Source organism: Haplochromis burtoni, unplaced genomic scaffold, assembly GCF_018398535.1.
Source record: "Haplochromis burtoni strain Fernald_Lab_line unplaced genomic scaffold, NCSU_Asbu1 Contig_511, whole genome shotgun sequence".
NCBI classification, from domain to species: domain Eukaryota; kingdom Metazoa; phylum Chordata; class Actinopteri; order Cichliformes; family Cichlidae; genus Haplochromis; species Haplochromis burtoni.
The window spans coordinates 129,143-153,215 of NW_024582872.1; the positions used below are offsets into that span (position 1 = coordinate 129,143).

General features: G+C 41.5%; 1 protein-coding gene across 34 annotated transcripts in view; it reads left to right on the top strand.

Annotated features, from left to right (window-relative positions):
* ttn.2 (titin, tandem duplicate 2) overlaps nucleotides 1-24,073 on the top strand; it is a 227,432-nt gene that overhangs the window by 109,365 nt on the left and 93,994 nt on the right. For all 34 annotated transcript variants that reach the window (XM_042214006.1, XM_042214024.1, XM_042214023.1 and 31 more), the window contains 32 exons: nucleotides 1,673-1,796; nucleotides 3,338-3,604; nucleotides 4,430-4,527; nucleotides 4,633-4,801; nucleotides 5,308-5,577; nucleotides 5,969-6,235; nucleotides 6,659-6,937; nucleotides 7,282-7,690; nucleotides 9,415-9,539; nucleotides 9,631-9,897; nucleotides 10,071-10,340; nucleotides 10,979-11,278; nucleotides 11,972-12,274; nucleotides 12,539-12,726; nucleotides 13,038-13,152; nucleotides 13,280-13,570; nucleotides 13,671-13,822; nucleotides 14,193-14,340; nucleotides 14,521-14,820; nucleotides 15,027-15,314; nucleotides 15,395-15,691; nucleotides 16,339-16,525; nucleotides 18,233-18,348; nucleotides 18,430-18,729; nucleotides 19,677-19,976; nucleotides 20,085-20,190; nucleotides 20,426-20,622; nucleotides 20,869-21,174; nucleotides 21,259-21,412; nucleotides 22,831-22,955; nucleotides 23,051-23,169; nucleotides 23,273-23,453. In XM_042214006.1, the coding sequence (XP_042069940.1) occupies nucleotides 1,673-1,796; nucleotides 3,338-3,604; nucleotides 4,430-4,527; nucleotides 4,633-4,801; nucleotides 5,308-5,577; nucleotides 5,969-6,235; nucleotides 6,659-6,937; nucleotides 7,282-7,690; nucleotides 9,415-9,539; nucleotides 9,631-9,897; nucleotides 10,071-10,340; nucleotides 10,979-11,278; nucleotides 11,972-12,274; nucleotides 12,539-12,726; nucleotides 13,038-13,152; nucleotides 13,280-13,570; nucleotides 13,671-13,822; nucleotides 14,193-14,340; nucleotides 14,521-14,820; nucleotides 15,027-15,314; nucleotides 15,395-15,691; nucleotides 16,339-16,525; nucleotides 18,233-18,348; nucleotides 18,430-18,729; nucleotides 19,677-19,976; nucleotides 20,085-20,190; nucleotides 20,426-20,622; nucleotides 20,869-21,174; nucleotides 21,259-21,412; nucleotides 22,831-22,955; nucleotides 23,051-23,169; nucleotides 23,273-23,453 (7,018 nt within the window). The remainder of the gene's footprint in view (nucleotides 1-1,672; nucleotides 1,797-3,337; nucleotides 3,605-4,429; nucleotides 4,528-4,632; nucleotides 4,802-5,307; nucleotides 5,578-5,968; nucleotides 6,236-6,658; nucleotides 6,938-7,281; nucleotides 7,691-9,414; nucleotides 9,540-9,630; nucleotides 9,898-10,070; nucleotides 10,341-10,978; nucleotides 11,279-11,971; nucleotides 12,275-12,538; nucleotides 12,727-13,037; nucleotides 13,153-13,279; nucleotides 13,571-13,670; nucleotides 13,823-14,192; nucleotides 14,341-14,520; nucleotides 14,821-15,026; nucleotides 15,315-15,394; nucleotides 15,692-16,338; nucleotides 16,526-18,232; nucleotides 18,349-18,429; nucleotides 18,730-19,676; nucleotides 19,977-20,084; nucleotides 20,191-20,425; nucleotides 20,623-20,868; nucleotides 21,175-21,258; nucleotides 21,413-22,830; nucleotides 22,956-23,050; nucleotides 23,170-23,272; nucleotides 23,454-24,073) is intronic.

Sequence of the window (24,073 nt, forward strand, 5' to 3'; positions counted from 1 at the left end):
CACTTGCTGTTTTCACATTGTAATTCAGAATTGAACAGTGAATAGTCCAGGCCCTGAAATGAAATCGAGTCATATCCAGATCCAAGTGTTTAAAGTTTGAAGTAACCCGAGAACGGCGTGGTCCTTATGAATCGTTCCCTCCTTCTCGGTTGCACTGCATGTTGCATGTTTAGCATAGGTGGAGGTTTCAGCCACAGTAGTAGCTGAAGCACAGAAGAATGTAAAGCTGAATGTTTCCTCGGGCTCAATGAATAGCTTTTCCATCTCAGCACGTGTTTTTCTTGGGTAATACCAAAAGTGGCTGATTTGTTCAGCAGAGCATTTAAATACAAACAAACAGAAGAGTGTCGTTGGTACATGTGGTTGCACCTATAGCAGATTATGAAGAACTGCACTTCCTCGAGTTCAGTTAAGATTCATAAAAGTGTCAGTATGAAGGGCAAACATGTAACTTTCTAAATTAAAACCAAAGGAAGAAACACCCCCAAAAAAATCTAGGTTTAGAGTTGGTCAAAGCAAATGTTACAGCGTTATGGCAGATATAAACTCACAAAGAGTTTAAAGTAAAATTGATAAAAAAGCAGCAGTTTGTCTTTCTTCTTATAGAAAAGTGCTTCAGGCCTCACATGACAACCCAATTAATCTAATCTTATCTTTTATGTTGAAGAAAAAATATGCAGGTTTTCAGCTGAAGATGTTACAAATAAAGTTTTTTTATAGAAATAAATAAACTTTATTATCAGTTTGTCTTGTTTTTACTTTTTCTGTCACATTTCTGCTTATCAGCAAAAGTGTTTTTCTGATCAAGCAGCATTTTAACTATGACACTAATAGGCCACTTTATCCTCAACACATGAATGTACTGCCTACTTGTTGACAGCTGATGTGTCTTTTCATGCACACAGCACAGAAAAATATCACTGTACCTTCATCTTAAACGGTTCTGACAAATATCATTGTTAGGAATGAAAAATCGAACCAAGTTCATTTGATGTCACATAAATTTCAGTTGTGCTTATTTTGTTAGTCTGATAAAGAAATGCTGCACGTTTCATTTCTGAGTGTGTTGTGAGGCAGCTCTGTCACATGCAGGACACAGTGGTAAAAGCAGCTGTTGGGTGTTATAGGTCGTGTAGTTTAAATTGGGAAAATGGGGAGGGGTGGAGGGGGAGGGGTGCCTATATTCATTTTGTCCATCCAGGCTTAACCGAGAAAATCTATGTGCTTCACATTCTGTAGATGTGGAGAAACAAAGGAACCTCCAAAGAACAAAGACTGTTGATCACATATAAACCTGTCTTACCATTAGCAATTATTGCTTTGCTAACAGGAGGAGGAGGACCAGGGTTTGAACCTCACGGGCAATGTTCAGTGACACTGCAATACCTAATCCTTGCAGCAATGAGGTTTAATGTCATATATTCATTCATAGTCTGGGAAAAAAACAGAAAAATCCAAATTAGATTGGAAATTAGTGAGTTGGTTTAGTGAGATAAGATTTATACAGACAAAAACTGAATCTCTAAACTTGATATAAGATCTTCAGAGAAGTTAAAACCTGTGACATGTTGTGACATTCAGGGCAGGAAAATACTAAATATGAATGAATCTATCAACCTGACAGGAAGTATACAGGACAGATTAAACCCTGTGATTATCGACTCTGTTGCAGGTGGTGTTGAAGGCGGAGGGTAAAGTCCACACCCTGACTCTACGCAATGTCGAGCAAAACGAAGCCGGACAAATCAAACTCGCAGCCAAAGACTTCCAGACTGAGGCCAGTCTTACTGTCAAAGGTAACCCAACAACACTATTTCAGGATTTTTAACTTAATTCCAGACACCCTCTCTACTTTTAAGATTAGGCTTAAAACTTATAGTCAGGACTGGATCAGGTGACCCTGAATCCACCCTGGTTATGCTGCAATAGACTTAGGCTGCTGGTGCCTTCCATTGATGCACTGACTGTTTCTCCTCTCATCCCCTTTGTGTTCATAGGCCACTCCAGATTTAATTATGAGTTATTATTAATCTCTGGCTCACTTCCACAGCATGTCTTTTATCTTGTTTCCCTCCCCTCACCTCCAACTGGTGGCAGCAGATGGCCCCGCCCCTCCCTGAGCCTGGTTCTGCTGGTTCCTCGTCTCTAAAAGGGAGGTTTTCCTTCCCACTGTTGCCAAAGCGCTTGCTCACAGGGGGTCATATGATTGTTGGGGATTCTCTGTATTATGGTTGGCTCTTTACCTCACAATGTTAAGCCGCTTGAGACGACTGTTGTTGTGATTTGGCGCTATATAAACAAAATGGAATTGAATTAAATTGAATTGATGTCACCAGCTTTTATAGTGTCCTTCTAGAAGACAACAGCAATGAACACTGCACTTGCCACAGCTGACTGATAGAAAATCTCCAGCATTTTACTCTGCAAGTTGATATATCTTGGTGTCTTTATAAAATCGAGCATACAGTGGTTGTGTTGGTTGGTCTTCCAGTTCAATTTGTTTGTTTGTCATTGTGGATGGATACTGTTAAATGCACTTAAGATATTCAATTCAATTTAATTCATATAGCGCACAATCACAACAACAGTCAAGGTGCTTTATATTGTAGGGTAGACCCTACAATGATATATAGAGAGAAAAACCCAACAATCATATGACCGTATGATCCTACGAGCAAGCAGTTTGGCGACAGTGGGAAGGAAAAACTCCCTTTTAACAGGAAGAAACCTCCGGCAGAACCAGGCTCAGGGAGGGACTTTGTCAGTGCATGGTCCAAGTAGTTTCCACTACAATGGTAAATTTTCTGTTTCAGATTGTAAACATGACTCAGGATCACAGACAGCTCACTGGCACAGGTCCTTATCATTTGTATTGTTGATTGTTTTACTTAGGTCTGTAATTTGGGTAGGTACATATCTCACAGAAAAAAGAAAACTTTATACTGTGAGATATGGAAAAAAAAGGTTATTTAAAAAGGTCATTATGAATGTATAAACTTTACTTGTGGAGGCTGCACAGGTGTATTATCAAATCCCCAAGATTATTTTGCACGTACCCATCTGACGCCAAAAAACACAATTGGCTTGGACCGCAGCTACTCTCTTACTGCAGCTTACTGAGACTTTACATTGTTAACTTACATTTTTCTGTGGGCATTTTAAGACTAGAAGAGGTGAAACGTTGCACTGATAAATCAACCACAATATGTGACTATCACTGCAGCCTTATTTTATTGGCCAGGATGAAATCCCACGAAAAATAAACTGATCTTTAGTGTTCAGTTTCTACTTTACTGAAATTCAAACTGCTGTCTTCTCTGTTTCTTTGTTCATCCAGAACCACCAGTGGAGTTCACTAAGCCTCTGGAGGACCAGACAGTGGAAGAGGAGGCCACGGCCACACTCGAATGTGAAGTTTCCAGGGAAAATGCAGAAGTGCGATGGTTCAGGGATGGACAGGAGATCCGCAAGACAAAGAAATATGAGATGATCGTTGACGGCTGCAAGCGAGCGCTGGTCATCCACGACTGCACTTTGGATGACTCAAAAACATATGCTTGTGATGCTAAAGACTTCAAAACCTCATGCTTCCTCAATGTTGAACGTAAGTATAGTTGTGAAATGGGAAGAAAATTAAGTTAGAAGTTATTAGGCATGAAAAGGAACCCCAATTAGACTGTGACTCACCCCTTATTGGCCTAAAACAACCCTTTCAATGAGAAGGTGTCCCCACGGTAACTAATGGGCCCAAAATGGGACAGAAGTACTGGGCCAACTGCCGACTGTCTCTATGCCTACAAGGAACTGTTTCGTCATAAAAACCCATCCTATGACTCTCCAGATCTGTGCTGATATTAATCCTGGCAGAGATTTGGAAAGCCGCAGGTTTTGAGCTGAATGCTCATAAATTTGAATCTCAGCACTGAGCAGCCCCATTCTGTCACTTTATGGCTGAGTTGCAGTGTTTCTTCCACTTTGCAAAAATACCATTTATAGTTTCAGTCAGTGAGAACCTTTGACTTGAAATCTGTGGGTGCGTCAAAACAACCCATTGTTTCACAAATGTTGGTAAAGGTGGGTCCTTGATTTTATACAGCTGTGGCAATGGGACTGAAAGCACCAGATTTCAAAGATTAAGAGGTGTGGCCCAGTAGTGTTGGTCATTAAGGAAACAGTCTCTGTTTTTGTTAAGGAACCCTTTTTAAGAGATAGATGGCACTCTGAGATTTGTGATTTTAAGCTCCAAATTAAAATCAAATTACTTTTAGCATGCCTGTATACATACTCATTTGTCAAATCACAAATCACAAACTCCCCACAAAAGTTAAAGTGCCTTTTAAAACAGTAAAGAAACTCTATTAAGGTAACCTCCCCTCCAGGAGGTGGGAAACTGAGTGTGTTAACGAGTCTCTTCTCTTTGTCTGAATAGCTCCACACATTGAGTTCTCAAAGCCACTCCACGACGTCGAGGTTGTAGAGAAGGAATCAGCCAGGTTTGAATGTGAAGTGTCCAGAGAAGATGTCAAAGTGAGAACACACGCTTTTGCCAGATGAGCTTACAGTAAAGGTTACATTTCATGTTTTCTTTGGACTGATCTTGCTCTCAGTGACCTCTTCCTTCACATCTCACAGGTCCGCTGGTTTAAGGACGGAAATGAAATCAGAAAGGGAAAGAAATATGAAATTATTGCACAAGGTCGCCAGCACATCCTCATCATCCACAAGTCTGTGTTTGACGATGAGGCTGAATACGAATGTGATGCAAAGACCTCAAAGTCCTCTGGCATGCTCACTGTCGTTGGTAAGAATCAAGAAGTTCTTCTTCGATCACAGCCTCTTTCTTCATACACGTATTAATGTGTTTGGTTACTTGATTTTATTATTTAACGTTAGATGTAATTGTTCAGTTCTTCAAAGCTAAAGATAATATTAGACAATTTCTGATGCTCAAAGTAAAGTTTTTCTCAGATATTTGAACCATCACAAGAACAGAAAATTACAATTTTCTTCAGTTTGGTTTAGTTGGATTAAATTAAATAAATCAAGGAAAACAGCACATTTTACATTTGTGTGACCAATAAATGTTTGTGATTTGGAGATCAGTCAGTGAAATTAGAATATGAGTTGGATAAGCAGAAGTGGAGAGATTGATTTGATAATTTAACATAATTTTGCTGAAGCTGAATGAGTTTTATGAATTAGATATAAATGATGTGAGCATGATAGCAGTTATGGCAGTTTACTGCTAAAATATATTAATGTATTAAAAGGTTTTAAGCCACTAATGGAGGATTCCTTTCATTGCAGAGGAGGAGACAAGGTTCACCAAGAACCTGTTCAATGTGGAGGGAACTGAGACCGACAGTGTAAAACTTATTTGTGAAGTCTCCAAACCCAGCGCAGACGTTATCTGGTACAAAGGAGACACGGAGCTGCCAGAGGGTGGCCGCTATGAGCAAATTGTAGATGGGAAGAGAAGGATACTCCTGATCAAGGATCTGAACATGTCTGATGCTGGAGAGTACAACTGCAGGCTAAGTCCCAGCAACAAAACTTCAGGAAATCTCAAGATTAATGGTACGCAAAAAATGTTAAAGGCACTTGGAACAAAGTAACAGCGAGAGCAGTAACACACACAACAAAGAAAATGCAGAGAAATAAATCTAAAATCAGGATTTATCATTTTAAACCCTTACCTTTCAACATCTATCACTCCATTTGCAACCCATCTTGGGTAAAGGTTAGGTTTTGGTTAATTTCAGGCCATTGTTATAGGATATTTTACAATTTGAAGCACCTAAATACAAACCTTTTCACAGATAACTTGATTGATTTGACTTGATTTGAAATGTGACAGCCTCTAGGAAATGTTCGTTTTTAGCATGTGGCTAAAAGAAACCTGATTCTAAGCCTTGGTCTCACTGAAATAAAACCATCTCTAAGCTCTGAAATGCTTCCTGTGTTGCAGAATTAGCTGCTGAATTCATCTCAAGGCCACAAAGCCTAGAAGTGGTGGAAGGAGAGAAGGCAGCGTTCACGTGCTCCGTATCCAAGGAGACCTATGAAGTCAAATGGATGAAAGATGACGTGGAGCTTGAGGCCGGAGAGAAATACCAGATAGTCACCGATGGCAAGAAACGAATCCTTGAAATCAAGGACTGTGAACTTAAAGATGAGGGTGGATACATAGTTATGATTGGACCAACTAGAGCCAGCGCCGACCTTACTGTGCTCGGTAAGCCCTGCCCACTTTAAGTTTATCTCAGTTAATGGGAAGAAAACCTGCTCCCGGGAGACCAAATGAAGTTTTAAATTAGTTTGTTTTTCAAGTACACTAAGCATTTTCCCTGAATCTGTATTTAACAATTTACATTCGAGATCAGTCTTGTTCAACATTGGCAGCATGAAGCAAAATATAGGAATTTATTGAAGTAAAATTTCTTTTTCATATTGAAAGTATATCTTTTTTATTAATAATATTTCTGGCAACACATTCTGAAACGTAATATTAGCTAGAAGTACTTGCAGTGCAGGAAGGTGTCATTTTTGGGTTTTGTTTCTTCCCCGGCTCAAGGAGTTCAGCCGTTTGAAATTAAAGTCTTTTGTACAGATGACCCAGAAATATTCTCATTGGTGTCTGCTCTATTATTTTCTGCAGAGAGACTGAAAATCATCACCCCTCTAAAAGACACAGAGGGCAAAGAAGGTCAGGAGGTCGTCCTGAACTGTGAGGTCAACACAGAGGGAGCAAAGGCCAAGTGGCTGAAGAACGACGACACCATATTTGAGAGCAGCAAGTACGTAATAACCCAGAGAGACAATGTCTTCTCCCTGAGAATCAAAGATGTCCAGAAGGGAGACGAATCCAACTACAGCATCAACTTGACCAATCAGAGAGGAGAGCATGCCAAGAGCAACTGCAGCCTGACCATCAGAGGTGAGTGGTTCCTGGCAGCAGCATGGCTGCATGTTTTGTTGTGTTTGCAGTCCCACTGTCACATAAAGTGAAACATCACCGAGTATTGTTGCTGAACATGTACATCACTTGATGATTTCTACTTTGAGCACTTAATGTATCACATTACAAGACTCACATCATCTCTAACATGATGATGGGTTCACCGAACAACAGTCCTCAGACTTGGTCCAGTAGATCACCTTTGGCATGAGAAGGAGAATTGTAGGACGTCCAATGCACTATTAGCAAAGTATATAAATGCAAAGTACCAAAGTACCTACAGTATTAATGTCTGAAATATGACTGTACTTTGTGTTTTTCAGAGGAGAGTCTAAGAATAGTGGTTCCCCCGGAGGACATTGACACTCAGGAGAAGAAGACCATCAGCTTCTCTTGTAAGGTCAACAGGCCCAATGCTACTCTGAAGTGGATGAAGGCCGGTGAGGAGATTACCCTCAGCAAACGCATTGTCTACAGAGTTGACAAAGACAAGCATACGCTTACCATCAAAGACTGCACCCTGGCCGATGAGGGTGAATACACAGCTGTAGCCGGAGACGACAAAGCCACAGCAGAGCTCATCATCAGCGAGGCACCGACGGATTTCAACGTGCACCTAAAAGACCAAACAATCACTGAGTTCGAGGACGCAGAGTTTACATGCAAGTTGACCAAAGAGAAAGCTGAAGTCAAGTGGTACAGAAATGGCCGAGAGATCAGAGAAGGACCCAGGTGTGTGAAACGTTTCTTTTTCTCTGTGAATGATGTAAACACACTCTGTTCATTTAATTTTAAACTGTGACCAACACAACAAAGACCAAACTGATTTCACTGTTAATATATTTCATTATAGAACCTTATTATAAATGGCCTGTATTTATATAGTGCTTTACTAGTCCCTAAGGACCCCAAAGCGCTTTACATATCCAGTCATCCACCCATTCACACACACATTCACACACTGGTGATGGCAGCTACATTGTAGCCACAGCCACCCTGGGGCGCACTGACAGAGGCAAGGCTGCCGGACACTGGCGCCACCGGGCCCTCTGACCACCACCAGTAGGCAACGGGTGAAGTGTCTTGCCCAAGGACACAACGACCGAGACTGTCCAAGCCGGGGCTTATAATATTTATATTATAAGTAAATACAGAGTACTAAATATATACTGTACTGTGCAAAGGTCTCGAGCCGCCCCTTATTTCTTCATACTTTGGTTCCAAGGAGCCATACTATGTCCTATTGTTCGAAGTAGTCCTGAGCAATAGATCTCCAGGCCTTCTGAAGGTTTTTCATTGTTTGTGTTTGAGCACTGGCTGCTTTTTTTACTCACTTTCAGCCCAGTCCATTTTCCATCTTTCCATCTATCCATTTTCTTCTGCTTATCCGGGGCCGGGTAAACCCTGAATAAGTGGAATGTCAAGGAGTTCACAGAGATGTCACCTCTCTGGCGTGTGCTGGGTCTTCACCAGGCCTCGTTCTAGTCGGACATGCTCGAAACACTTCACCCAGGGGGGCATCCTTTACAGCACGTCCCATTTAGTGCTGCAATCATTTCTATTACTTGCACCGCACAATAACGGTTTACCACTTTGCAAAGAAAGGCAAAGCACATACACGCCATCAAGGAGTACTCCTGCATGCCACAGTCAAAGTTTAAGCAAGTTGGACGCTGGTTTAGCTCACTGGGATGAGCAGGCAACCATATGCTGTGTGGCTGGCCCGGGTTTGAGTCCAACCTGCTGCCCTTTGCTGTATGGTCCCTCTCTCAATCTGCTTTCCCTTCAGCCTCTCCGTGTAGCCAATAAAAAAGGCCAAAAAAACCCAGTTCAAACCAGTTGACCGCTGCACCCTGTGACTTGCCTTTGCTCAGCCAATAGAAATGAAGCCTACAGCTATGCCAGGTTCAACCACACAATGAAGGAAAACGTTCTATGCAGATCCAAGTTCAGTGAACTTTTAGACGTACATATGTAGGGACCTCCAGTCCTTAGGGAAGCTTTTTTCCTCATACTGTATTCCATACATGTGTGCACGTGTTTTAATAAATCACCACACCTGTTTCCCACTGTCATAACAAAAGATAAAGAAATGAGGGGTGGCTGAGTCTTTTGCACGGTACTGTATAAATACAAATTAATCAACAAAAACAAAGTGAGAAGTTGCCCTCAGTAATTTCAGTGGTTTTGAACACACGTTCCTGCACAATTACTCTCAGTTAGCAGCCGTAATCTGAGCAGGACAAATTAGCATGGCCAGCTACACTGCACCTCCAAATCACAAACTGCAGTAACTCCCAGACTTAATGACTTTACACATTTACAAAGGAGAAAAAACAAAAGTTTATTTTCCACACAGAATTCTTCCTGATGAACAGTGTCCTCCGTTTTTACACTTTACTGTTTTGGAATCTGTCTCCTTCTTTACTTTTAAACAATTCACTATTTTGTCTCAGATACATATTTGAACGAGATGGAAAGATTTGCACTTTGCGCATCAAGGAATGCAGACCTGATGATGAATGTGAATATGCCTGTGGTGTGGAGGAGAAGAAATCCAGAGCCAGGCTTTTTGTTGAAGGTGAAATCCTCAGAGTTGCCTCCAAGAGTTTTCAGTAGAATGTAGTTCCTGCTTTGTGTGACCGCTTTAAAAATATTATTTTGTCCTGCAGAGACCCCAGTGGAAATCATCAGACCCCCGCAGAACGTGTTTGAACCTCCAGGCTCGGACGTTGTATTTGAGGTGGAGCTCAACAAAGACAGAGTGGAGGTGAAGTGGTTGAGGAACAATATGACCGTTGTCCAGGGAGACAAATACCAGATGATGAGCGAGGGTAAAGTCCACAGATTGCAGGTCTGTGAGATCAGACCTCGGGACCAGGGAGAGTACAGAGTCATTGCCAAGGATAAAGATGCAAAGGCCAGGCTGGAACTGGCAGGTGAGAGTGCAGACACAAAAAATACAATAACTGTCACTGCAGTCACTGCTACTGCAGTCCAAGTCCAAGGCATTGTCCAGTGAACCATGGGTTACCTAGAAAAATCAGTGTTGTGTTCAGTAGTTATTGTACCTGCTACATGTGCTACTGATGATATATCTCACCTCTTGCAGCTGTGCCTCAGATAAAGACCACTGACCAGAACTACGTCACAGATGTTGGAAAGCCTGTTATCATGGTCGTCCCCTACAGTGCCTATCCACAAGCTGAAGCTGACTGGCTGTACAACAACCTGAGTCTGCAAAAAGACAACATCTACACCTCAGCTGAGCACACAGAGTACCGATTAAAGAACCCCAAGAAAGTCGACGAGGGCTCCTACAAGATCATCATCAAAAACAAACATGGAGCGGGAGAAGCTTTCATCAACCTGAATGTCATTGGTAAGGTCTCCTTTGTTATGTAGAAGCAGCTGGTTAACTACAAGTAAACAAAATTATACTAAATTAGTGTTAAGACAGTTTACAATTAAAATTACACTGAACTGCAGCTTCCACAAGGATTTTATAGTAATTACGTGTGATATTAGAGATAAAATAGTTACTAGTACAAGCTAGTTTTTTTAAATAGTCTGACCACTATTGGGATCATTAATGTTAAATGTGAAGCCAAATCTGGACAACACGTCGTCAAAAGCTGTGTTCTGCTATATTAATCTAATTCAGATGATACATAGTGCCTCAGTATTTCTCACCCCATCCATAATGAATGTTACTTAAATCTGCAGGTTCTTTCCTTCAAAAGTAGCTGAAGCAGCATGAAAAGGTGCAAAACATTATTTTTAATTGTCAAAAAGAAAAGCATAAAAATTCTCAAATCCCGTAATAACGAGTGAACTTTAAAAGCACCAGTCATACTTAAAACAACAGAATAATGGGTGTCGTGTGGTATTTTCACATCTGCTGTTTCTGTGATTAAGAATAAACTTTAGAACGGGTTTCTCTTCATTCAGAGCTGATACTGTAGTGTAGATGTCCATAGGCTGCTTATTTTATCCTATAATGTGATTTTCTTTTTCCAGATGTCCCAGGACCTGTGAAGAACCTCCAGGTGACTGACACTGCAGATGGTGAGATCAGCCTAGCATGGGAGGAGCCTGAGAGCGATGGCGGCAGTAAAGTCATCGGCTACGTAGTGGAGAGACGTGATGAGAAACGTAAGACCTGGACACTCGCCACCGATCATGCCGAAAGTCCTGAATACACAGTGACCGGCCTCCAGAAGGAGTCCAAGTACCTATTCAGAGTCTGTGCCCGAAACCGGGTTGGCAGCGGACCCACTGTGGAGACTGACGAAGCTGTGCAAGCTAAGAACAAGTTTGGTGAGATTTACTGTATTTATTCATCTTTTGCACACATTTAAATAATGATGTAAAGTAGTTCTGATGTTAGACAGTAAGCTTCACTTTAAGGTAACAAAAAAGATATAAAACTAAGTTGAAGAGATGTTACTCTTTTAGGTAAAATAAAAACAAACAATAGTTTGGTCAACTTTATAAATATAGAGACTTTATATTGCAAAATACTGATAAAAATTTGTAGTGCATGAACTGATATCTTGGTAATGTTAGCTTATTGTTCTCATAACTGAATTAGACGGCGGCTAAATCAAATTATCTGAATATGGTGAGTATGGTGTTAATATAACAAACATGCCAAATCTTTGAAGTTAAGTTGACCTGTTCTGCTCATATCCTTGTTTCTTTTTTAAAATCTTTACTCTGTTAGAGTTCAAAATAACCCATGATACTTTATTTCAAACTGTTCCTTTACACAGCCACCAACTTTCTCTTAGCTTCTTTATATGAAACATCCTGTGGCTACAGGATGTTTCAGATTAAACAGAAGCATTGATATTTTGATGAAAGGAAATTAAACAGTCTAGTTAAGTGGACAAAAGTAGCCCAAACTTCCAAGTTCAAGATCTTTGAGGTGCAAATTTAACTTGATATATACTTTAATACTTGGATGCTTGAACACATGTTCACTAAAATATATTTTGTTTATCTCTGTAGATGTTCCTGAAGCTCCTCTGAATGTGATCGTGGGAAACGTCACCAAGTTTGGCTGCACTCTGTCTTGGGAGCCTCCCACGTCAGATGGAGGCTCTCCCATTACCTCTTATATCATTGAGCTCCGCGACAGGACGTCAGTGAAGTGGTCTCCTGTCCTGGTGGCCAAACCTGATGACCTCAGTGCCATCATTAATGATGTCATTGAGAATAAAGAGTACATTTTTAGAGTGAAAGCTGAGAACAGAGCCGGTGTCGGCAAACCCAGTGCTGCCTCACAGCCCGTCAAAATCATGGATCCAATCGGTGAGTTTGGCTCATGGAAAGATGATTGGTTACCCTTTCTAGTAAGAAAATTATTATCTAATGGTTAGATAAGGTTAGTCTGTCCGTCAAAATCAGGGAAAATCCAGACACAATATTGAACAGAAAGAAGCTAGCACTCCAAAGCAACTTAACTAGTTCAGTGTCAACCTTTCTTGCCTGGTAAAACGTAGCACACACACTGGTTTACCCTAGGATACTTCTAACTTAACAGGTTTAAAATTGGTGTTTTCTGATCACCTGCAGAGCGTCCCAGCCCCCCTCTGAACCTGTCCTGGCAGGACCAGAACAAGAGCTCAGTGCAGCTCACCTGGGAGACTCCACTGAAGAACGGAGGCAGCATGATCACCGGATACATCATTGAACGCTGTGAGGACGGTTCTGACAAGTGGCTCCGCTGCAACGCCCGTCTCTGCCCTGACCTCTTCTACAAGGTACAAATCAAAGAAAATCCTCTGCAAACCTGAGTAGCTGTTTCGTTGATGTTCAGTGTCTTGTGACCAAAGACAACCTTTGAGTAAAAGCCCTTTATCAGCTGCTTCGGGCGAAAAACGTGTCATTACAAGTGTCATTGACAAAACAAGCCTTCCAGCAAGGGTTAAAAAAAACCTGTCATTTAAAAAAGGCATACCAGTTATTTCAAAGTAAAAACCTCCCAAAACTGTCTTTTAAAGTCTTTTAAATACAAGGTTTTTTAAAAGTTTGACATTTCTTTGTTGTAATCCCTCACTGACGTTTGCCTCAGGTGTCAGGTCTGAAATATGGGACTAAGTACAACTACAGAGTGTTTGCTGAAAACGCTGCCGGAGTCTCTGAGCCTTCAAACATCATCGGACCTCTGCTAGCTGACGACCCACATGGTGAGATTAATGGTGTCTTCTCACTTGGTTTTTGTATTAGTTCATAGTTATTTTATTCATATGCTATTCCTTCAGTGTAAAATCATTGGCAAAGGCAGGCACGTTAAAACCTCTGTCTCTTCTCCAGTTGGTCCAAGCTTTGACCTGAGTGCTTTTAAAGATGGCCTGGAAGTGATTGTTCCCCAGCCTCTCACCATCAGAGTCCCCATAACTGGATATCCAATACCTGTTGCTAAGTGGACCTTCGGAGAGAAGGAGCTATCCAGCGTGCATGATGAGCGGGTTTTCCTCATGACAAAGTCAACATTTACAGAACTAATGGTCACTCCGAGTGTCCGTCCAGACAAAGGCATCTACACGCTACATCTGGAGAATGATGTCACATCGGTCTCTGGAGAGATTGAAGTCAATGTTATTGGTACACCTTAAAAACACCTTAAAAATCTTCCTTAAAAAAACTTGACAAATGTTACATTTTTGTTAAAATTGTGTCATCGGATTTCTGTTTGTGTCTCCAGCTGCACCCAGTGCTCCAAAGGACTTCAAGGTCCTTGAGGTGACTCGGCAGCATGTCCACCTGAGCTGGGAGGCTCCAGAGCATGATGGAGGAAGTCCTCTGATTGGCTACCAGGTGGAGAAACGAGACATGTCCCGCAAGACCTGGGTCAAGGTACAACAGTGACATCGGCTTTCAGAGTGTGCTGAACCAGCTGATAACTACATAATGTGTCATCTAATATTTAAATTAAAAAAGTGTAATTTTATATTTTAAAGCACACACACACGCACACACACGTGTAAGAGAGAGTGTGCTCTGTAATTAGCTGGCTCTGGGTATTCATGAACAAGTAACAGCCGAATCGTAACAACACCTGCTGACTGGCACTCGTATAGTGCATTTCCAGTATTATCACCCACTCAATAATATCTCCCCTCATACTATCTCCATGGCCCCAGCCTGTCATGAAGAAATGTTTAGCTGGACTGCACATGGTGATGAAGGACCAATTAAGCCTGATGTTAATTCTTCTTTCTCTAAGGTGACCACAGGGATCCAGGATCTGGAGTTCACCGTTACTGACGTGGTTGAAGGGAAGGAGTATTTGTTCAGAGTCACCGCCTGCAACAAATGTGGACCGGGAGAGCCAGCATATATTGACGAGCCAGTTAACGTCTCCTCTCCTGCAAGTGAGTAAAGGCAGTGTTCAATGTGTAACATTGATGTTAATGACAATACTGGCTGTCTCTATTAATCAAAATACTTAAACACATTCTTCGTACACGTAGAGTCAGAACAACACGAGACTTCCTTTCGATTAAACTGCTTCTGAGAAACTTTCTAAGCGCTCCAACTGTTTTTTTCTCCAGCTGTCCCCGACCCTCCAGAAAACCTGAGGTGGAGGGACAAGTCAGCCAGTGGCATCTTCCTGACCTGGGAGCCGCCAAAGTATGATGGCGGAAGCGGCATCCGGGGCTACAATGTTGAACGCTGTCAGAGAGGAACGGATAAGTGGGAGCCCTGTGGGGACTTGGTACCTGAGCTGAAGTGTCAGGTGACGAATCTTATTGAGGGTCAGTGGTACTCTTACAGAATCAGAGCCCTGAACCGACTTGGAGCCAGCCGGCCCTGCAAAGCCACTGATGAGATCCAGGCTGTTGATCCTAAAGGTACTTGTGATGTAGTCCTCTTAGGACCATGAAATTGCATATGGTGTAATCCAACGTTACAAGTTATTCCCTCGTATAAACTCCGTATAAGCAAGCCATTAGTTTTACGTGGTCACACTGAGCTTGCTGTCCTCTTTACTCTATTGTGACTATGGCATCTCAATGCCCACCTACTGACTGACTTCTTGTCCTTAATTTCTATGCAGAGCCTCCAGAGATCCAGCTGGATGCCAAGCTTCTGGCTGGTCTGACTGCTAAGGCTGGCAGCAAGATTGAACTTCCTGCTGATGTGACAGGTAAGCCTGAGCCACGAGTCAAGTGGACCAAAGCCGACCTGGTCCTCAAACCAGACGACAGGGTGTCCATCGACACCAAGCCAGGACACTCCATGGTCACCATCGCCAAGACAAAGAGAGATGACAGTTCCACTTATATCATCGAAGCCACCAACAGCAGCGGTCGTGCCACTGCCACTGTGGATGTCAACATCCTTGGTAAGATCAATTAATGACCGAGAAAGGTACAGATTCTCCGTTTCTGCTGATTACAATTTTAAATCTGCTCTTCAAAACAGATAAGCCTGGTCCTCCTGCTGCTTTTGACATTTCTGAAATCACCAATGAGTCCTGCTTTCTGGCTTGGAACCCTCCACGTGATGATGGTGGCTCCAAAGTTACCAACTATATTGTTGAACGGCGAGCTGCTGATAGTGAGATCTGGCACAGACTGTCCTCCACTGTGAAGCAGACCACATACAAAGCTACCAGTCTGATCAAGTTCAAGGACTATATCTTCAGAGTATTTGCTGAAAACCAGTTTGGTGTTGGTCCAGCTGCTGAACACCCATCAATCACTGCTAAATACCCCTTTGGTAGGCTACCTTACATCTAATATCTTAGAAACAGAAATTTCCATTTGTAGATGAGTCCATTTCCAGTTTTCTTTTATGTATAGATTCATATACAGTAGTATTTTTTCTGTTTGTTTGGATTGAAATGTCTGATGCAGCATTAACCTCCTAGGACCTGCGTCCACATATGTGGACATCACATTTTGGGTTATTTAGACCAAAATACTCAATTTTGCTCTACAAGGGCCTGATATCCACTTACGAAGACATTATACTGCTACTGTTCTAATGAAATTTTAAACGAATATCCTCATATGTGGCTCTCATTTTTCTTAGAAACAAAAATCAGGTAAAAAAAAAATCTGGTAATTCTATGTTTTTACATTCATCAGGTCCCAATCAGCCCAAATATCAAAGAGAAATCAAAAATGCTGCCGTGGAAGAGTTCGGGTCTTAGGAGGTTAAGATGGAAAAACAGCTTAATCGTATAGTTTTTTTTAATAAGATCCTGTGAGAGATTCTTGTTCTTGTTGATTTTCAGCTAACTGAAGAGTTTAGTGTGGAACATTTGTCATAATCAGGCTTTTTTACTTTCAGGTCCCTAGTTGGTCAAGTACATCAAGTCTTCATGACTTGGACTAACCTGATGCATCTGATCTTGTCCTCAGATACTCCCGGGGCTCCTTACAAGCTGGAGGCTTCAGATATTGCAAAGGACTCTCTGAATCTGAACTGGTATGAGCCCGATGAGGATGGAGGAAGCCCAATTACTGGATACTGGGTGGAGAGATACGAAGCTGACCATGACAAGTGGATAAGATGCAACAAGCTGCCAGTCAAAGACACAAACTACAGGTGAGCCTAGCTGTCACATTTCAGAACTGATGTTTACACATTGAGCTTCTTTGGTAGATTAGTGTGCTGATGTACATTTCCAACAGATAAGTTTAAACTCAGGAATAATAGAAAAAGTACTGGTGCTCCTGATGTTTTCTGTTTTCTCTGATACTTCACTGAAATGAAATGTGTTCTTAACTATAAAAACACAGTACAACTATGTGGGATAGGTGGCTGGTCAAAACAAGTTATAGCATCTAAAAGGTTTTCACTGTTACCAGGTTCACCTTCTATCCAGGACTCTCTGGATCAAATCCATTTTTGGAGATAAGAACTTAAGACTAAATTTATGAGCGACCCCTGTACACGGACAAATGTGTGGTTTAGTAACACCAGACTGAAACTGACTGAACTGATCTGGTTACTTTTGTTGTTTTCACAAAGCACCTGTCCCATAAGTTAACCTATTAGAAAAAAAGTTAATTCAGTGATTTTGATGCCAACAGACAAAGGCTGACTGAAGCAATCAATTCATACAGCCGTCACAGCTGTGCTTCAGTCTCTTACACCGAGCTGAAAAATTGTCTGGCAAATAGATCTGATGAATTAAATCCCTGGATTTTAGCATGTCTCTTTAGCATGCAGTTTAGGGTTCATTTTAAAATTTTAGGTGTAACTTTTAGAGCTCTGCACGGTGAAGCTCCCCAGTATATCTCTGACCTGTTGAAACCTCATGCTTCATCCTGAGCACTTAGGTCTTCAAGTCAGAGGCTACTGGTGGTCCCACGTACTAGGTTTAAAACACGTGGGGATCGGGCTTTTCAGGCACCTAGGCTGTGGAACTCTCTGCCGTTGTCTTTACGCTGTCTAGACTCTACTGACTCCTTTAAAAAGCAGCTGAAGACATTTTTATACAAACGGGCTTTTAATTAATTTTAACTTGTATGTCTGATCTTATTGTAAAGCACTTTGTGATTTTTATCTGTGAAATGTGCTATATAAATTAATTTTACTTACTTACTTAGACAAATGGTGGGGGTCTGGTAAGGAAGTTGGGGGGAAGCAGACAAGCAGACAACTCCACAGGAAGAGTCTTTTGTCTCTTCGAGGACTCTGGGAGGTAGCAAGGGAGTGCGAACCTTAAGCTGTGAAACAGCTGTGTACTGCCTTTAGTTCCTGGAGACGGTATTTAGCTGAGTCTGCCCCACGATCATGCAGGCTCCACCAAGCTTGGTTTTCTGTTCGTTGTTTGTGATTAAAGAATGTTAGCTACCGCTCACCGCTCGTCTGCAGGCTTTACTTAATGGAAAACTTCCACAACAATCTCCATCGTTCACATTTGCAACACTACAGCAGCAACACAGCAGTATTAATACTGGCCACTGAGTCTTCATCCGAAATGCACTGCACCTTGTGATGGTTCCCAAAGTTAAAAACAATTGATTTGTGTAAAAGCATATGGGAAACTAATATTATGCATCATCTCTATTATTCAACATCTGACAATGGAAATTAGGCAACAGTATAAACTGAAAAACAAAACGTTATAGAAGTTTTTTATATTTGCATTAAAATGCAGGTAAAAAGAGAACTTTCATATGCTATAACTTTTTTGACCAGTCAAAGACACAAAAAAGGTTAGCCTAGCTACTCTGCTGTCGAATTTCAAAACTTACTCTTGCATTAAGCTTCTTTGGTAGATTACAGTGTACTTTTCTTCATTAGGGTCAAAGGTCTTCCAACCAGGAAGAAGTATAAGTTCCGAGTCCTTGCTGAGAATCTGGCCGGAACTGGAAAACCCAGCAAGGAGACAGATCCAATCCTTGTTAAAGATCCTATTGGTACTAAATTTCCCTTACTTCTATAAGCACTTTAAATCTGTTTAGAATAGATAAATATGTCACAGTTGTTTTTCCTACCAGACCCTCCATGGCCCCCTGGCAAACCCACAGTGAAGGACGTAGCTAAGACGTCATGCTTCCTAATGTGGACCAAACCAGAGCATGATGGCGGAGCAAAGATTGATAGCTATGTCATTGAGATGCTAAAGACCGGCACCACGGACTGGATCCGCGTGGCAGAGAACATCCCCATGCTGGAATATTTCCTAAAGGGCCTGATGGAGAAGCAGGAGTACTCGTTCAGAGTGCGAGCTGTTAACGTGGCTGGAGAGAGCGAACCCAGTGAACCCAGTGACCCAGTGCTCTGCAAAGAGAGACTCAGTAAGAATAACTCATGATCTAAAAACAGAAAAACATACTGGAGTAAAACATAGATCAATGATCTGTTCTGCACTGACTGCCACATTATACAAGAGGGGTGAGCTTAAAAAAATGTGCAATTTATAACACACACACAAATAAACATAGATATTTAGTGTGTGTGGTTCTATAACACAGGTGCTGTCAGACAATTTAGACAAACATGAAATAAAAACAAATGTCCAGAACACAAACGGTTAACTGTACAATAAGCATACGTGGGTTTCTCTGAGAAAGGTTCCCACATAAGCCTCTCAGAGTGCTAATAAAACTGCCATAAAAATACACAGAGGTGGGTTGATTATTATTTTTTATGTTCAAAATAAGGTTAAAATTTTGCATTTATTCAGGGTGGGTTTTTTTGTTTTTTAAATCTATGTCCAATCATGAGCATCAGTACAGTGGGATATATCATAGCTTCAGTACCAAAACTGAAAACCAAAACTTAAATGCACGCTTGGATAATTGGTAAAAATGGAACGCCCTCGGGAAAACGTCTATGTGGGGAGTACAAGACAGGAGGGCCGTTCAACAGCTGAACTCTCAGACTGGCAGCTCAGCATTTGCTGTTGTAGGACAGCTGATCAGTGTTCAAACTCTGAGTACGTTCACCCTGAATTAAACAGGTTTTTTAGATGAAATGTGTTTTTCATCTGGAAAAGACAAATGATGTGACATGTAATGCACAGTTTCACATTTTCTTAAATTGAGTTTAATTGTTTAAATTTAGTTTTAATTGTTGGAATATTTGAAGTTTTAAACAGTCAAACATTTCCCTGTAAGACAAACTGGTAGAGAATAAGCGTGGTACACTATGGTATATGGGCGACACATCCGACAGCTGGTGCTCTGAAGCTGGCCAGGTCATACCGACAGATTAAAACTGTGGTTTGTCTTCCTTTCCCCAGACCCTCCCTCAGCTCCACGCTGGTTAGAGGTTGTCAACATCAGCAGGAACAGTGCTGAGCTGAAATGGGCGGTTCCTGAGCGCAATGGAGGTTCAGCCATCACCAACTACATTGTGGAGAAACGTGATGTGAGGCGTAAAGGTTGGCAGACTGTGGACACCACAGTCAAAGAGCTGAAGTGCGACGTGAAGCCGCTCAATGAAGGGTCGCTTTATGTGTTCCGTGTTGCTGCTGAAAACGCTGTGGGTGTTGGACCCTTCTGTGAGATGGAGGACTCTGTGCTGGCAAAAGACACTTTCAGTAAGTTAGAAAGGATGCGCAGTCGCACAAATCATTTCAATTTGAAGGCAATGAAAATCCTCACTGCTGATCTGTCAAAGAACGACGATAATGTTTCCTCATTTCCAGGTACTCCTGGCCCACCTTACGCTCTCGCTGTCAGTGCTGTGACCAAAAGATATGTGGACTTGCAGTGGGAGGCACCGAAAAACGATGGTGGAAGACCCATCCTCAGGTTACATTTTACCATTTTATCACATTTTATCTTGTACCCTGTATGTGACATTGCACAACTTAAGTCCCGTGCAACTTAAACATTTCTGCAAAACTGATTTCCTTACATTTCTCATGCAGGATAGGCACTTAGTAGATCACCATGTAAATGGCACCTGCAGCAGAAGCAGTAGATTTGTTTCCTCGACCTAGTATGTATAAAGGTCTATTTCCCTTGTATTCCATTGGGTGTTCAGGTATTCCATTGAGAAAAAAGAGAAGCTTGGAACTCGCTGGGTGAAATGTGGGAAGACCTCGGGTCCAGACTGTAAGTACAGGGTAACAGACGTCATTGAGGGAACAGAGGTTCAGTTCCAAGTCCGAGCTGAGAACGAGGCTGGCAGTGGACACCCAAGTGAACCCACCGAGATTCTCACCATAGAAGATCCAACAGGTCAGCTCAGGAAATAGATAAAAAAATAAATAAATAAGCTTCATATATTTACAGTAAGTGTATAGTTAAATTATTGTATAGTTTTTATAAAATGCTATAAGCACGTGTGCACTTTTATAGAGCTGTTTCTAATCTCGTTATACTATGTATAATGACAATAAAGGCTTTCAATTCATTAATAATTATATTGTAACAGTAAAAACAATTTAAAGTGCGGAGAGTCTGAGTTTATATTCTCCCCTCCAGGCATCCCATCACCACCCATTGAATTACACGTGACTGGAGCCAGCCGAGACTTCCTGGCAATTGCCTGGAAACCTCCACAAACAGATGGCGGTGCCCCTGTCAGAGGATACCACATTGAGATGTGCGAGGCTGGAACTGAGAAGTGGATGAGGGTGAACTCCCGTCCAGTGAAGGAGCTCAAGTACCGTGTAGAGGAGGGTGTGACCCCTGAAAAGGAGTACATTCTGAGAGTGAGGGCCGTTAACGCTATCGGAGAGAGCGAACCGTCGGACATCTCTGAAAATGTCTTTGCCAAAGACTCTGACTGTAAGAATCTTCATATTTGTTTCTGAGAGTCACCGGTGCCCTTCATTTGTGGCTGAGAAAGATTTTGTTTTTCCGTGTTTTCAGGCAACCCAACTCTGGAATTCCAGACTCTGGATCTAGTTGTTGTGGAAACAGAAAAGCTGCACATTCCAGTTCCCTTTAGAGCAGTCCCCTTACCTAAAATCACCTGGCACAAAGATGGCAAAGAGCTGAAGGCGGATGAACGCCTTGGCTTTAGGTGAGTGTTCTGTGCGAATCCTTTCAGCTAGAACTTTTGTCATATCGGTTATTTCATTTCACACCAGCACAGGCCTTACACTCATCCATCTCTGATTTGCATAAAAACTTTATGCTTGCTGTGAAATTTTATCCTAATATAACAAACAAAAAAATAAATAAAAATCTACAATCCACCCACTTTCAAGCCATTTTTCACACATTTAAATGTGAGGAAAAGTTTGAACATGAATATTTGAGTCTAAAATTTTCACTCATTTTTCTTACCATCAAAATGCATCAAGATCCTTAATTTGGGACCGATGTGTAAATGTCTGAGTAGTGGCAAGTTAAGGTAAGAAAAATATTTTAAAAAATCCTAGCGTTTCCAGGTATTGCTTTTTGTGATAACTGAAAAATAATGTTGTTAAAACATATTCATAGTTTTCATTTTTGACACTTGCTCTACCCAACAGTTTGAGACTTAATGCACCGGAGCAGTCATATCATTCAGTCTGATATTTAAAATTAAGTTTAAAATATACTAAGAGGTAGAAGAGTGCAGTCCAAGAAACTGAGCAGGACCCTCAAACTCCCAGCCTCTACTAGCACCCGATCTGGGAGTATAAAGAATGGGGAATTTATATGTATTTACATGCCTGATCTCTGCTTACCTGTAGAAGTCATGCCAGGTTTAGGGTTGGGTTAGGGATAGATTAGGGATTTAGGGTCAGAGGGGTTAGTAGGCAATTTTTTTATGTGCGTATCTGTCCCAAATTGATCTATTTCAGCTGTTAGAAAGACCAGTTTTTATTAGTTTTTGACACATACATTCATATTTCAGTTAGCAAAACAATGGTCTGAAAGTGACCATTTAAAAAATATTTCTTTTTTAATTTTAATGTGAAAAACTAAAATTTCATGTTTTAGGGTTGCACAGCGTCAAAGTGTTAGCACGGTTAGCCTGTTAGCGCGTTAGTGCCGTGCAGCCCCTAGCATGGGCCAATCCGTGCTAACAGAGATCTGCTGTGTGAATGCGGTCATGACGTTAACGTCATTATAACGAGAGTAACTCTGACAGCACTAATTCTAATGTATAAAACTAAAATTTCACAGCACTCACTATATATGGGTAAACTTTGGACCATAAAACATTTAAGAAAATTGGAGTTGTTTAAGTAGAAATGTTACCAAACATGTAATAAAATAATAATAATAATAATACATTTTATTTATAGACACCTTTCAGACCCTCATGGATGTACTGATTTGAGATGGAATGACTGATATAATAGAAGAACATATTCTTTAAAGAATACTATATTGAAATTACTCTTCAAACAAACAGTAGAAAACTGATCTTTTTTGCTGGGAAAAAGCCCAACATGAGCTCCATTAAAATGGCTTTGTGTCTTTTCTTTCTTGGTTGGTGCTCAACAGGAAGGAGTATACCTCCTGTCACCTGGAGATTGACAGCAGTCTTCATGCCGATGCTGGAGTGTACAAAGTGACACTAGAAAACAAGCTGGGAAGTGCCAGTGCCACCATCAATGTCAAAGTCATCGGTATTTAAACACACATGGCCAGTTTGTACATCACTGGAGAGACACACTGAACCTGGAGCCGATGTTTTTTCATGTCTCTATGTCTTTGTCTTCAGGGCTTCCTGGTCCTTGCAAGGAAATTGTGGCTTCTGAGATCACAAAGAGCTCCTGTAAAGTTTCATGGGATCCACCAGATTATGATGGTGGTAGTCCAATTCTTCACTATGTCTTGCAGGTCTGAGATGGCAGCGTGTTTTTACTGATCACATTAGAAATCTGACAGTGAAAATAAAATGCTCATGTGTTTTTTCATTTGTTCCTTTTGTGGTGCCGCACAGCGGCGTGAGGCCGGCAGGAGGACATACGTCAACATAATGTCAGGAGAGTGCAAGGTGAGCTGGGTGGTCAAAGATCTCATCCACAATGGAGAGTACTACTTCAGGGTCCAGGCCGTTAACAAGATTGGAGGAGGAGAGTTCATCGAGCTCCGCAACCCAGTCATCGCCGAGGACCAGAAACGTAAGGAAATCGAATCTGGTGATGTCATACAAGGATTATACTTCCTGCTGTGAGAATGCCAGTAGAGAATATGATCACTTGGGGTGGAGATGGAGATTAGCTAAAGCATTCACCCTTAACCATTCGAGGGATAGCAGCAGGAGTCAGCACAGATGATACTGTGTGATTTTCCCAGTTTAAGATTGATTATTATTTCTTAAAGTTTTATAGCACTTGTACTCAGTGTTGGGGAGTAACGGAGTACATGTACCAGCGTTATGTATTTAAAATACAAAATATGAGTAACTGTATTCCGTTACAGTTACTGTTTAAAAAGGTGGTATTTAGAATACAGTTACTTTGTTGAAGTAAAGGGATTACACAGCGTTTTTTTCCTGTTTCATATGTTAGGCTATGCCCTCTCTATTTTGGTGATTCCACGCCGATGGAAAACCAAACAAAACACGCATTAGGAGGCTCTAATGGCTGTGTCTCAATCTCGTGGCCCATGTCACCCCTAGTTGCATAATGACATGAAGAAATATTTTTTTAAATTATTACCATCCATCCATCTTCATCCACTTTATCCGAGGCCGGGTCGCGGGGGCAGCAGCCTAAGCAAAGAGGCCCAGACCTCCCTC